A 15,231-nucleotide genomic window follows, 5' to 3' on the forward strand; every position below is an offset into this window, starting at 1 on the left:
CTTTATGTTACAATCTATAAAAACTTTGTCTTACTGTCTATATATTTAAGCTTATTTTAGAAACGGCTTAACCAATTTGAAAATGATTTCCACTACTGCCATTGTAGTTCGATTTGCCTATTATTTAGTACTTATTTAATTCCATTTCCAGATTTGAAAAAAAAGATCAAAACCTATTGTTACCCCAAATATGAGGCGTACAAACTCACAGATACAGCTAGTAACCTAAAATATCTATATACATCTGTATTAATATATGTTAAGTTTTATTGCTTGTTGTTTTGTTTGAAAGTATTAATCTCTGTAATTATGTTGCTAAATATTATGAGGAAAGAACCTGTGACCATTAACAATAAGACAGAGTGGTTAACAACTAGACCGCTGAGGTCGACTTGGAGGATGAATGAATGAAACTCAATAAATCTAAAATAACATTTTTCTAATACTGGTAGCATTTTTAAAACAAATACAATAATTCTGGAAACACAAACAAAAACTCACAAAACTTTTAGTCTATTTACAATACTGTAGGAGATAGTACATGTCCATAAAACTATATTAGTGCAGCAATTTATCAGTAGTTACATCAGTAGTAGGACAATAAAAATAATCTTTGTTCAAAGAAACTTAATACAGGTTTTGGGATTAGTCTTTCTTTATAATTTTACAGTATTATTAGCTGACCCCGGAAACACTGTTTTGCCATATAAATTAAAATCACTACTAAAAATCAGGGATTGGTGAGAGACAGGTGAAAATTTAGGGTTGTATGTATTTTTAAATGCCCCATTATAAAAAATAAAATTTTGTCATAAAATTTAAAAAAATGTTAGATGTGGACAACCCTTGTCACTTAGGGATATGAAAAATAGATAGTAGCTGATTCTCAGACCTACTGCATATACATATAAAATTTCATCAAAATTTATTAAGCATTTCGGAGGAGTATGCTAACTAATGTTGTAACTTTCTGTCATTTTTAATACAATATTCATATATATCATTGCCTTGCTTTCATCCCACCATTATACTACCAACTGTTTTATCTGTGTTTACTCTCCTTTTATGTGTATCATCTTTGACACAATCAGTAATCTGTATACTAAATGCAGTAATAACAGTAATAAATGTTTTTATTTCATTACTTATCTGTATACAAACAATAAAAAATCTACAGTGAAAAACAAATATAACATTAATATTTGGAGGAGATACATACATTATGTATCTAGAAGTTTCTAAAAGTATAAATATAAAAGAGTAGTATGTTTTTTATATTTATATTTTAGGATAAAAGGCCACACAGGACCCATGCCCAAGGCCCCCATTCTCAGGGGGCCCCCAAAGGACTGTAAATTTTTCTCACACATTTATTCTGAAAACATTTTTGTCAGGCACACTACACTTTTTTCACAAAGCAGTAATGATATCAGAAGATATTTACAAGGCATATACTACACCATTATAACGATTACTTCGCCTATTCCTATGTTTTTATACCTAATAACATTTTTTTTTCTTTTTTTTATACTTTCCATCAGGACCCCAAATTCTTGTGTGCCCAAGGGCACCAGCCTAGTTTAACATGGCTGTGCTAAGAACATAAATATTTTATATACTATAATTATCAATGCAAAGTTACATCATCTTTCACTGTAATTTTTTTCAGTATAAACATATATTCCCTGGCAGACAGGGTAGAGATTAGGGTATACACTGTAGAGCAATTACATCTTATTTTCACATAATCGAGTTTTATTGTTTGTTTATATTTTGTTTTTAGACATATCGAAGATATTTACATTGTTAACAAATCAAGGTGATCAGCCAATCATACTCATAAAGTATTAATGCATAAATATAAAATGATATTTATTTATTTCTCCACATATTAAACATAAAATATATGACAGCAGTATCATATCATACTATAAAACTTGTAAGAACTGGACTAGCTTCCAGTCTCCTGCAAGTTTCTTCTACAAGGAGATCTGAGATCTAAGTATATCTTTGAAATCCAGGCCCTTATCCTAGATGCATTGCGGTGTCTAACAACAAATAAAAAATAAAAAAATAATACATTAGTATATATTATTAACTAGTAGTATTATATTAGTAACTATCCAGCTTGGCATGGGTTATACATGTATTATACATAAGCATTTCTCTTTAATTACTCTGTTATTACAAACTGCATAGTTTATAAGAATGATTCAAATATCAAAATACTATCAATATTACCATTAATACATTAACAGCTCCATCATATAATGTAATTAGTGTGATAAATACAATGAATGTTCAATTAAAGTTCCTTGTTTGTAAAGATTCAAGTTTAATTCACTCTCAATTCTCAGGCATTCAATTCATACTGGCCAATAATAAACTAAAGTTTCACAGGATCTGAAACTAATCTGCTTTGTAAGGTGACACCTGTGGTCCTTCTCATATACTGCCATGCCTGATAACTATAATTATGCATATGTATCTTGTTATTTAAATGTATATTTCAACTTTAAAAACAGATCGGAAAGTTGATATCAATGCAGAATTACGCACAACAGATGTACCCACGCAATAATTCGAACAAAATATAACTCTAGAAACACTTAAACAGTTTAGTGTGAACTTACCAGACAGTCCCACAACGGACACCGTGACCAGCTTGCCGCCGGTATTATCCGACTTCTTTGCCATCTCAATCAAATCTCAATAAGAAGGTAATATAAAACAAAATCACTGTATCACTTTGTAGACACATCACAACACGAATCAGACTCTTCACGAATGACTAAATATGCATAAACACAATTCTGAAAGAAAATATAACACGGTAAACGTATTTATGATATATATTAAAAATAAATATTAATAATATTTTTTTTAATATCGACTATGAACTATCGTTTGGGCATTACAGTTACATGGTTCTTCTGATCGTCAAATGTGCCGACATAATAATGAACGCCCTACTTATTTCCATGACTGTTTACATAAAACATGACAGATATATAAATAAATTATTTTTATAAAGATAACACAGTAATTTATACACGTTTTTTAATAAAAGTATTTCAAGAATTAAATTAAATGCCTCTTATAGAGCCCTTTACTGACACAACAGATTCTAACAGATGCAACATAAATTTCTCATACGCAATCACACTAAAGTATAGCTTTATTATAACGGCCATGAACATAAGACTTTGCAAAGTATTTAGAGTAAATATAATTACATTCTAATGAGAATAAATAGGGGGATGAAAACGCATTAATTCTTGACACAACTCTCTTTTGCTTTGTACTGAAAGCAGGATAGCCAACATTAATATTGAATTTGCCATAAACTGAAATGGACATACATTTTTTTTCTAAAACACATTTAGAAATTTATGTTTTTGCTTGATTTCATAGGAACGTTTATGTATTCTATGTCTTTAAGCGACTGTGTTAAAATGTAAACAAAGAACGTCCAAGAGATGAAGCATTTAAATTTGAGTCTATTTTAGGTCTACAAAAAAAGGCAGAAATTTTATTAACCTGAAAAATCATGACAAATTATTTTACGAATTGTTAATACTGGATTTAACATATACTGCCGACTGTGAAGACATATCTAAAACTACATTTAAAAAAATACATCTAATTGGTTAGAATAAAGTAGTTTATTCTATAAACTTCAGCGATTATTTTTTCCTAAATCTTTCATGATAAAATTGTTTTGTACTCTTAAGAAATCTTTTTTTTTTTACTAGAAATACTAGAATATGACACACACACTGTATTGGACATACTGTTCGATACTTTTACTAGGTATATGACCAATATTTTATAATATTTTGTATATCTGTAATATATTTTGTATATGTGATTATGATTATCAATCACAGGATAATGAATAATTTCGCCATGACAGGTTGACAGTGATTTCGATTTAAAAAAAAGTTAAAAAAAATAGTCACATTATTTATTTTCGTAGTGCAACACCCACTTTGACTACTTTTGACAGCACCATTACGAAAACACAAGCGCATAAATGTCTCCCCGCGATATTTTCCTGAGAAATGACTTCTACAAATGATGGAAAAGACGTGAAAAGTAATCAAAACAGTGGCCCAAGAGGCAAAACATATTATATTGAACTTTATAAGGTAAGTTTTACATTTAAAATCATCAAGATTATCCCCTACGTTGCGACGCCGTTGTAGTCGTGATGTTCATTATGGCCGCCATATTTGTCTAAATTCTACTCTTGTTTTCATATATTTCGGCATATTTCCAACAAATATGTAATGATATGTGATTAGGAAATGATAAGTTAAAGAACTTGTATAAAAATAGTATTATAATTGTTAATATTATTATCCAAATTATACCATAATGTGTACTTTATTTTGCCATTCTAAAATCGTAGTTTTTACAAAAATTTGTAACAAATTGTTATAAAACCAACTTTAATAACATTAAAAATACGTCTTTTATTTAACATTTATTTAAGAATTTAACAACATGTAATCAAAACCTTCAATGTTGTCGATTGTGACGGCCAGTAATTTGGGCTTCCCAAACTTAATTCATGATTGCAGCCATAGCTTACCACAGTCAAGTCACGTAGATATTATTTGTTTAGGTATCATCATAATAATATAACATGCTTGAAGATTCCATAATACCAATCTTAAATAAGTCTTCACTGTCATTTATTTTGTACTTTAACCCACTTACAATAAGGGTTATGTGTTTGTCAACTAATTTATTTTCATGCTGATGTCATATTTTTGTGTATAGCTGTTATTACATACATTGCTATAGCTACATTTTCGTGTGCAACTCCATATTAATTTATCACTGAAAACATTGGTAATTACACACTTGGTGTACCTAGATTGCTAGTTTTAATTTTACTTTTTATACTTTGGTCATGTTATTTTAGTTTATGTAGTCTATGAAACAGTTCATTTAACTAAATATAAACTTACTAGCTGTACCCGCGACTTCGTCCGCGTAAAATAGTGACCTTGAGCAAATAATAAAAAATATATATTAATAATCTAACCCAATAAAAAACGTTTCATCGTTCTAGCTTCAAAAATGAAATTTCCATACATAATTCCATACAATTCAATCAACAGCCAAAAACTAAGTTTCAAACTACTATCTTTAAAATGAAGATACTTCCATACATACCATACATACATTACATCTCCCCTTTCAACCCCTTATAACCCTTTTTCTTGTTTTTTTTAATGCTACTTATATTAGTGTCATCATGTACCAATGATAAGATGTCGCTATACTGTAACCATTTATGGCCGAGTCCTGTGGCGGTAGGTACTGATATTTTCTCAACAGCCTAAAAAATGGGTTTCAAGTTTCTAGCTTTAAAAAATGACAATACATGCATACAACATTTTAACTCCCCTTTTGACCCTTACAACCCATTTTCGTTAATTATATTTAATCAATACGCAAAAAAATAAGATTGAAGCTTAAACTTTTAAAATATTCCTCTTTCAGTCTCTTATAACCCTTTTTAGCATTAAAAAGTAACCTATGTCCTATCTCAAGATCTAGACTTTAAATTTCATTTAAATCAGTTCAGAAGTTTTGGCTTTTAAGACAGACAGACAGAGTCACTTTCACTTTCATAATATTAGTAAGGTATTTATTAAATAAACTGACCCAAAAAAGCGTAAGAAAAAAGCTTCATCGTTCTAGTTTATTATGTGACGAATTCTTATATGACGAATTTCCATAAAAACTTTTATCTGCTATTTTATTTTACCCCTTGAATGGTGACAATGTGATATTTACAAATTTAAATGTCATATTTATTTATATTTAATAAACAGTTTAAACATTTCTTTAAATTCTTTTGAAAATTGGTGGTCCAGTTGGCCAATAACATAATAAAATTTTGTTAAATCAAAATAATAGATGTGATATTCTAAATTGCAAACTATCCCTCTACTTGCGCTAACCATATCTCTGACTCTACTGGCCAGAATGGAGAAACGCGTATTCCGAACCTGAATAGCTCGGATGGAACGGTAGATGTTGTTTCTTCCAAGGAAATGTTGTTCATATGTATTGACAACATTTTTAATATTATATGTTGTTTTATTCTTTAAAAATATTAATAATATGTTCTTACGCTCTTGTCCAAGAGCAGGGTCATCAGTTATAGGCTATACCAGGATTATATTTATGTATTTATAAAATAAAATTGCAGAGCAAACGTTTATTCATTTAAATTCATAAGGAGACAACGGATTGACAATAATCAGTTGCGCGCGCAACATATATGATTATTTATGACATATGAGCGTTAATAAGTCGCATATCTAGTACAATACTGGTGTAATACAGAAATTAAAAATTTTTGAAAATAGACTTAATAACACAATTATAAAGTAGACTTTCCAAAATATCTAATTTTTTAGTTAAGCCATTATTATAATAAGTGTGTATTCAACCGCATAAAGATAACCTTGCATTACCATTTTCAACCCCTTACAACCCTTTTTTCGCATTAAAAAGTAGCCTATGTCCTTCCTCGGCGTCTAGACTATATGGGTACCAAATTTCATTTAAATCAGTTCAGTAGTTTTGGCGTGAAAGCGAGACAGACAGACAGACAGACAGACAGAGTTACTTTCGCATTTATAATATTAGTAAGGATAACTTACCAAAATACAATACTTATCATACTATTTAAAAATGTTAAAATGAGTGTATAGATAGATAGATAATTGTTTATTTACCAATTACAGACATAGCATACATGAGGGGTTTAGGTTAGTAATATAGGTGGAAATGGCAGAATGTCTTGTAAGGTAAAATAATTTATAGTCTGTTTTTTTTATTCAAGAGAATAAATTGACAGGTGTACATGTCAAATTTTCTAATAATGTTACCACCTATAGTGGGGTAGTGGTGTAGCTGTGATATTGATTTGTTTAAGGGGGTCTTCCTATGTGACGGCCTGTTTTTTAGGGATGTTTTAGGATTTTTTTTCTACGACCAGTAAATATTTAGAGCTTCAAGTTTTTTATCATTTATTAACACATATTTGGACAGTATAAATATAAAATTTCAGCTAAAAATATTCAGTCAAACTAGAGTTACAGCGCTCTGGACACCCCCGCCTCGAAAAAAAGAGCTCCCACTTCCTCCACGATTCCGGCTGATCGGCTTATCTGAAAAAAAACAAAAAAAGGCGTTTTAATTTAGGCTTAAAAGCACGGAATGACCTATAATCAAATGAATATAAAAAAAATTGGATTTTTGATAGACATTTGAAATAAAAGTTGCAAATTAGGCGTTTTTTTTTTTTTGTTTTTTGCTATAAAAAAATCGAAGTTTTGAAAATTTTCGATTGATAATAGTTCATTCCATGCGTTTACATATATTGAGTGTGCCCTGTAAATTTCAAGTAATTCGGTCCAGCCGTTTCTGAGATACAATGGAGGAAAGTTTGAAAAACACAGTTTTGAGAAAAACGCGTTTAAAGTTTCAAGTCCGTTAAAAACTATTAAAATATCAATCTCAATCGGCGATGCCTGGTCCATAGAGTATTCCTTCCTCTTCCTCGTGAAACTCTTTTAAAGCAGATTGTTCAGCTCTTGAGTCAATGGCTTGTTTAACGACATCACTTACGCGCCGCTCAGAGCGTAAGATTCGCTTTTCATCCCGTTTCTCAACATACGCTTGGGCTTCACGACCAACAGGGCATCCCATAATCGACATAACTTTTAAAATACCTTGAAAACCTTCATTAAAGATAATAACTGCTAAGTAGCTAGCAATTTCAACACCTTTGGGACCAGAATGAAGATGTTTAGGAGCGAAAGTCCAAATCAAAGAATTCAAAGATTCGTTATTGTTTTGTGTCTCTGCTCCTAAACAACGAATTAATAATTCGTCTTTCGATAAATCTTCGAAAACCGGTTTGATAGCTTCTTGGACTTGCGGAATTAGAGGTGGTTTATCGTGATGAAATTGGTCCAGTTCATTATTAGCTTCAGCCTTACGCCATTTACACCAACTGTCTTCGCCTTCTGGACAAAATTGATGCTGAGGGTTTTCATCAGAAGAACATTTGTGATAGTACGTTGCCCAAACTTCCTTTCTCATATCTTCAAGCGAATCTGGATGGCGTCGAATTGCTAATCCGTAGAATTTTGTAATTTCTTGGATAACTTTATCAGTAAGTTTACCTGCTCCTTTTCTGTTTAAGTCTGTAGAAACGTGTCTAAACTTGTATAAACAAATATATTAATAAAAGGGAGGCCAGGTATAAAGCCGACGGTACACAATAGGCCCGGTCTCTAACTGCCAACTCATCCGAACCGCTCTTTCTTTTACCTGCTGTATCTTTAAAACGACTTCGAATTTTCTAAAATCGCTTTACTACCGTATTCTAGACATGTTAAGGGAGCAATTTATGAAAAAAAAAAAAATCGATTTTTTCAACCCATCACATAGGAAGACCCCCTTAATTGGAAATTATTATTTTAACATATTAGTTTTAAAACTTTAAATGATGTTTCCGTGACAGATTTTTAAAATTAACTTACAATAGTGTTTCCATCACTGTTGTTATATTACAGAACACAAAAATACATTTTTGTTGTTTCCATACAAATAGTAATTTTTACAGTATTAAGCTACAAACCAACATCTTTTTCTTTTAAACAGCTAAAACTTTTATATAGCTGTATGTTTTATGATATATGACACTATAAGAGGGTTATTTGTTTTTTTAAAAAAGGCAGTTAGTCTGTAATTTAGTGAAAAATAAAAAATGTATTTTGATTCCACAACCATATATTTATTAATACTTATACTTTATTAATTCTGTGATAATGCATTTTAAATAAACACCATTTATAGGATATTCAGAAATAATATGTGATTTCTGAATATCCTATAAAAAATTTTAATTAATATTAATTTCCAATAGTGACACAACCCTTTTTAAAAAATGCAAGCACTAGTAATGTCAAATATGTCTCTGGGATTAAAAACAGACTATACTGACTAAGCCTTTGCTATAGAGTATATGTTGACACAAAGCTATATATGTAACAATATTAAAGTAAAAAATAGTATATAAAAAAACATGGTTCAAAATAGGAATTAATGATAAAAGAAGGTCTGTCATTAACAGTTAGGGTTATCAAGAGTAATAATAGCTAAATAATTAAATAATTATTCTAAAAGTAGTCAATATTATCATAATTTGTTTAGATCATTACTGTATTGTGATTATTTTATCATTCTTAAACTGACTTCATTACATTTCTCAATCATATTGATTGTCTAGCTGGCAATCAATATGATTGAGATTGAATGTATTTAACTTAAATCATAACCTTGAATAGCACATAAGAAATATTTGTCCTGGAAATTATAGTATGTTAAATTACATTTATTCGTGTAATTACAATTTAGTTCTTGCTGTATTACAACGTAACTGTTTTTAGACACAATTGAAAAAAAAAATAGCAATGTAAAATGTTTCCTCAATAGAGGTTCTCTCCCGTCAACAGACTCCCACAACGAATCTGCTAAAGGCTCGATGGGCCAATTGAAAGATGGATAAAAAAAAAAATTAAGTAATCCATATTTGGAATATTAACATCTATTAGAAAAATGGATATTATATTTCTGTGGAATAATAAATAATTTTTGTAATCAATAATATTTTAATGTATTAATTGTCACTTTTCTATATGATTTGTCAAATATTTTCCTACATGCAAATTTTGTTCTGACAATTGTTTATATATATTATTTCTTAATTACAAACACGCCATATAAAAAATTTTGCAAAATAGATGTAACCACCCTGAAGTGAGTTGATAGTGTTAATTAATTAAATAGAGGAAATTTGTTGATCTGTATGACCTCAGCCTTTTCAGATAAAATATGCTCTTAATCCACTTAAGAAACAATATTTGTAGACTTATAAATATGTTTTTCTGTGAAATATCCACGGATTTGTATTTGTGTTGATTTCTAAGAATTTTGGCTTGCTGACAAATTGATTTGCCCCTGATTATTTGATGGCAGTTTTCTAAGAATATACATATTACAAAATGAGCCATGTACAGGAAATATTTAAAAAATGTAAATTTTTTAATGGACAATGGAATGGTGCACAAGTCTGCTAACAGTTTACTCTGGCCGGGTACCAGTGGAGGATGATAGGATTAGCTCAAGGTCAGGATAGTTAGCAAATAGTGACAAATTCAGCAGGAATTTATCATGATAATGATTATAAAGGGAAACTGCATGGAGGTCAGCCTGTCATGGTAATGTAATATAATATGGACTCTATTCTCCACATTTAGCCTATCATCTGGACCGTTGTGCATCTATAGCTAAGACTAGTAATATAGCCAGCCAAGCTCCTCCCAGAAGCGAAGCAGAAACCTAAACCTGATATGGTACATAGCTAACAATTCAGTCATCAGTTCACATTACTAACCCTTTCTAAATATGCACATTGAGGTCCAAAAATAATTAATTTGTTTCTGTTGTGTTGTGCCACATAGCTATTTTTTATAAAGTTAATCATAACAAATTTATCTCAGTGGTTATGATTAACTGGTATACAAAATAGGTATGTTAATTTTCGTTCTAAATGCTAGTGCATTTTAACCCATATCATACTTGACATATAGTCAAGTATGGTATGGGTTAAAATGGGAACATGTTACATACATAGAAATGTTTGCATTTATAATATTTGTCAGTATTAATAAGTACAGTTGCCCCATTTATTTCTGATGTGGTGAGTCCACTTAGATTTGTAAAATTGGATGGAGCCTTGAATTTTATATTGGGTTTAGACTTGGGTCAACAAGCAATTAATGTAGGTAACATTCATGGCTTGCTCTGTCAATGTTAAACTGCACATTTTTAGCAGTATTTGCATTTTCACTTAGATTGCGTTGTTTATAATTAGGTGTAATAATTAATCATTGACAGATATATTCAGTTTATATTAGATACATTGGAAATTATGGAATTATATCTCGCTACCACATGCAACATAGTCTATGTTATTTCCATATAATCTTTATACTCAGTTGAATTTTGTTTAAATTAAAAAAAAAAATTATTTGTCATGAATAAACCATGACAAGCAAAATGTTATAACTTTCCTCTTTAATATTAGTTTATTGTTTTTGTATTTAATACCTTTGGGAGGGGTTTATGAGGTCTGCTTCTTTTTAAAGGATCTCTTCTGTTTACTGGAAGACAGTGGAAGCGACTTTATTTACACGCGTATGTTACGATTGATCCCCGTCCAATTCAAACGGAGATCGAAATTACAACGACCTGAGCCGATGTTCGAAACTCTCTAGCGGTGCCCTCAGAGTAAAGTCGTATACTCCCGCCTGGAGTTGGCCTTCTGCCGCTCCATAAGTATTTCCGAGGTTCGCAGTGTCATCTGAACTCGCTACCTATCGTTCGGCGAAACTGCGGCCGACAGTGATTTTGACGCTAGTCCTGATGTTTTTTTTATCGGTCCAGTCGTTGGAGGCACGGCTGAACGAGGAGTGCTCCCTCCGTGCACGCAACAAACACGTGTGCGAGGCGTGGCGCCGCATCCACAGCCTGTGCCAGCACTCGGCGCCCACCACACACGCACATCTGCTCGGCTGGCTGCAGAGGCACACCGCCCGAACCGTGCTGCATGTGAGGATATACATATACGTAACAATAGCCCTTTGAGTGCCATAGGTTTTTCTCTCATCAACAAATCAATAAGGCATACCTTAATATGTTAAGAAAATCGTTATCGCAAATAAAATGTATATCATCCAAAAATGATTGATTATCCCTGCAGGGCGCTATGCGGTAACTAATTTTGACAATTTGTGGACACACGCGTAGGAGCTCGATAGCGGGTAGGGTAAACAAGTTTTTTTTATGGAATACAGGCTAGCGAGATACGAGGAGAATGGATTATAAAAAAAAATATATAGTAAAAAAAAATGTATCATAACAGCCAGTATTAACAGCCAGTGCTAAGTTGTGTCTGTTTATTTGCTGCCATTTGAGAACTAAATGGATCTTGATAACAGCCAGTGCTAAGTTGTGTCTGTTTATTTGCTGCCATTTGAGAACTAAATGGATCTTGATGAAATTTGACACGAAGATAGATACAATCTATCTTCGTTTCAAAATTCAATGAGATTTATTAAATCATGAGTAGCAACTATTACCACTTATACACTACCAAATCGATTCAAGCGCTACCTCTGCAAGCAAACATTGCGCTTGAGTCAATTTGGTCGCTTGCGAGTGTATATAATATTACTGTACTTATATGTTGTAGGTATATCAAGTATTTTATGTCGTCTATAGGTGTTAAATAATACAATTATGTTTTAGACGGAATGGCCAAAGAGCAAAGATGAGCACACTTTTCTTCAAGATGCCATTCAAACATTCATTCAAGAGTGCGACACTGCGATCGTTAGCAGAAATGGCAACAGCCCGCCATGGGAGAGCCAGCTTCTGCAGCGAAGCGAGTGGTTCAAGACAATCCTATCAAATCCCTGGGGGCACCCTGTGCTTAAGGTGCTCCTGGATCCACAGGGCAAACCCCCTACTGACAATGAGGGTAAGTGTAATAATTATATCATGTCCCTTATATTATGTATTTCAATTAAGTGTGGCGTCCATAAATTGCACACACATTGAATAGTAGGGGTAGACAAAGTGTGACAAGGAGGGGTACTAAATTTGGTGACATCACTTTTTAAAATTGAAAATAATTGAATAAAAAACTTAAAAATATTTCCAAAAAATATCTGAATATTTTCAGCTTTATTTCTGATGTTTAAACTGTATTAAAAACTTATACTTAACAAGTTTATACTGGGGTCACGAGAGTAAATAAAAAAAATTGTGACTTAAGTTCCAGATGACTATATGCCTTCCTGCTATCCCTTTTGCAATTCCTTTCCTTATCCACCTCTTCTTAAAATTCACCAGCAACTCCCCTGGGGTTTATTCCCATGAGTCCTTCAGTTATTTTCCAGCAATGGTATTTCTAAACTGAGATGATATTAAAACTTTTTAAGACATCATCTTATTCCTTCTTAAAAACTTGCAATTCCCCTGGTTGCTCATAGGCGTCAGTAATGGCTTACTATTAGGGGTGCTGTTAGTGTTATATAATAATTACTATTTTGTAATTTCTCTCCAGTTCTAGAATGGCTGAAGGAGGAGCGCGGGGTGATGTTCGTGACACGGCTGCGTCAGCTCGCTGCGTCCAAGTGCGACGACTTGGCGCTGATGCTGGCCAGCAGTGTCATGGACAGAGTTAGAGCTGGGATTGTGGATTTGACTGATGTTGAACAGTTGGAGGATGTCAGAGGTGAGTCAATTAAAGGTGCAAATTTGTCTATTTACAAGTATGTACTTATATATGTTTTTTTGATTGATAATTAATTATTATGATAGTCCAAGTTTGTATGAAAGTTTGATGTTCCAGTGTATTATGTACTGTAAATACTATTCATCCCAATGGTTATATAGTCGAGAAAAGTTCGTTTTTCTATAGTAGTGTTATTTCATTATTGGAATAAAATATCGTATAGAAAGTTGATTAGACTGAGTTACGCTTGGGAATCAGCATTTTTTCCCACACTACCTTTCTAAAAGAAATTTGGTGGTGCTAATGAGTTCTGATATGAAGAATACCATTCGATGCTGAACGCTCGTGATTACCTTACGAGGACCGTCATCCAGTAATCCTTGTTAACTAAACATAATATCATTATTATTCACTAATTTTAGATTTAATATCAAATTCATGAAAATATATACATTAAACAAATATTTCGTTAAAATTCTTGTTATGTTTGTTATATGTATAATACTTTCGCTCTTTAGCTGCCTTCTTTTCGAATTTCGATTATACATTTCTTTAATGTCGACTTAAAATCTCTCATTGTACTTATTATTTAATATCATTTAAGCAATATGTAGAATTTCGAGTATTTCTGTACAGATACATCCATATCTGAAGATGCGGAACCGACGCTCGCGGATTTACTCAAAAGAGATGCCGGATTCACTATCGACGTGTGGGAACTTCTCACTGATTTGGAGTTTGTACTTCTACACAAGTGGAACAAACAGTCGCAGTGCATCACTTTGGTAATTATTTATGAAATAAATGCTATTTAATTCGCGCAACTTTCTATATAATTATACAAAAATGTATGTAGTAGTAATAATAATAGTCCTGGATAATTACACAGCGCCATATAGTTCTAAGCCAAGCAGAGCTGGTGTTATGGGTACTAGAGAACTTACAGAAATAATGAAATATTTTTTTATAAATATACATAAATCAGACAATCATACTCATGAATACAAATATTTGCTTCGGGCGAGGAATCTACCATAAAAAAACCCGATGTGCTAAACCACTAGAAAAACCGTCAAGACACTACCGATGACCGATAACATTTCAAAGATACGTACATAATAGATCTAGCAGTTCCGGCAAACGTTTTGCCTTAAAATAAAAAAATAAATTTAGGGGTGGACTACCTCTAACATTTAGGGGGATGAAAAATAGATGTTAGCGGATTCTCAGACCTACTCAATACGCTCACAAAATTTCATGAGAATCGGTCAAGCCGTTTTGGAGGAGTATGGGAACGAAAACTGTGACACGAGAAGTTTATATACAAGACATATATAACTATAACTGTATCGAACCCCTGATTGCGTACGATTGAAAATTCAATGTAGGTATAATGTCGTTCGCCGACGCTCTCCGATGGCATTCCTAAATCTTATATTTACCTAACGGGTGCCGCATAAATCGCGGCAGATCGCATGATCTGTGACATAGGAATAAGACCTCTTTTCAATATATTTCAAGGATCATCTTGACTACTCGTGTTACTCTCCCTTAGAGTATGCTTTATTTTATTATAGGCGAAGAGAACACCGCTTCGCAAAGGATATCAGTTGGTAGAGCGACTTCGATGCCGACCGGAGACGTCGCCCCGCGAGAAGAAATTATGGAAGAATAGCAAAGATGCTGCCACTCTAATTGCACAGGTTAGTGTCTATCATATATCTCTCTACGTTAGACCATTAATTTATTCATTACATTAGCTTACCAATACATTTTCTTAATTAGAATGGCAAATGTGCTGACAGCCCACCTGATGGTAAAGGGTAACC

General features: G+C 32.3%; 2 protein-coding genes across 2 annotated transcripts in view; one reads left to right on the forward strand and one right to left on the reverse strand.

Annotated features, from left to right (window-relative positions):
- The window catches only part of LOC131851518 (rho GTPase-activating protein 190), a 34,248-nt gene extending 31,551 nt beyond the window's left edge, over positions 1 to 2,697 (reverse strand). Inside the window, exon 1 of the mRNA XM_059202029.1 lies at positions 2,634 to 2,697. Within this exon, the coding sequence (XP_059058012.1) occupies positions 2,634 to 2,697 (64 nt within the window). The remainder of the gene's footprint in view (positions 1 to 2,633) is intronic.
- A 1,337-nt stretch (positions 2,698 to 4,034) lies between these two features.
- The window catches only part of LOC131851674 (uncharacterized), a 37,532-nt gene continuing 26,335 nt past the window's right edge, over positions 4,035 to 15,231 (forward strand). Inside the window, exons 1-6 of the mRNA XM_059202201.1 lie at positions 4,035 to 4,151; positions 11,548 to 11,712; positions 12,412 to 12,643; positions 13,232 to 13,402; positions 14,039 to 14,187; positions 14,980 to 15,105. Of these exons, the coding sequence (XP_059058184.1) occupies positions 4,065 to 4,151; positions 11,548 to 11,712; positions 12,412 to 12,643; positions 13,232 to 13,402; positions 14,039 to 14,187; positions 14,980 to 15,105 (930 nt within the window). The 5' untranslated portion in view covers positions 4,035 to 4,064. The remainder of the gene's footprint in view (positions 4,152 to 11,547; positions 11,713 to 12,411; positions 12,644 to 13,231; positions 13,403 to 14,038; positions 14,188 to 14,979; positions 15,106 to 15,231) is intronic.

This window comes from Achroia grisella, unplaced genomic scaffold (genome assembly GCF_030625045.1).
Source record: "Achroia grisella isolate CSIRO2021 unplaced genomic scaffold, CSIRO_AGI_Agris_v1 utg1174, whole genome shotgun sequence".
Taxonomy (NCBI): Eukaryota; Metazoa; Arthropoda; class Insecta; order Lepidoptera; family Pyralidae; genus Achroia; species Achroia grisella.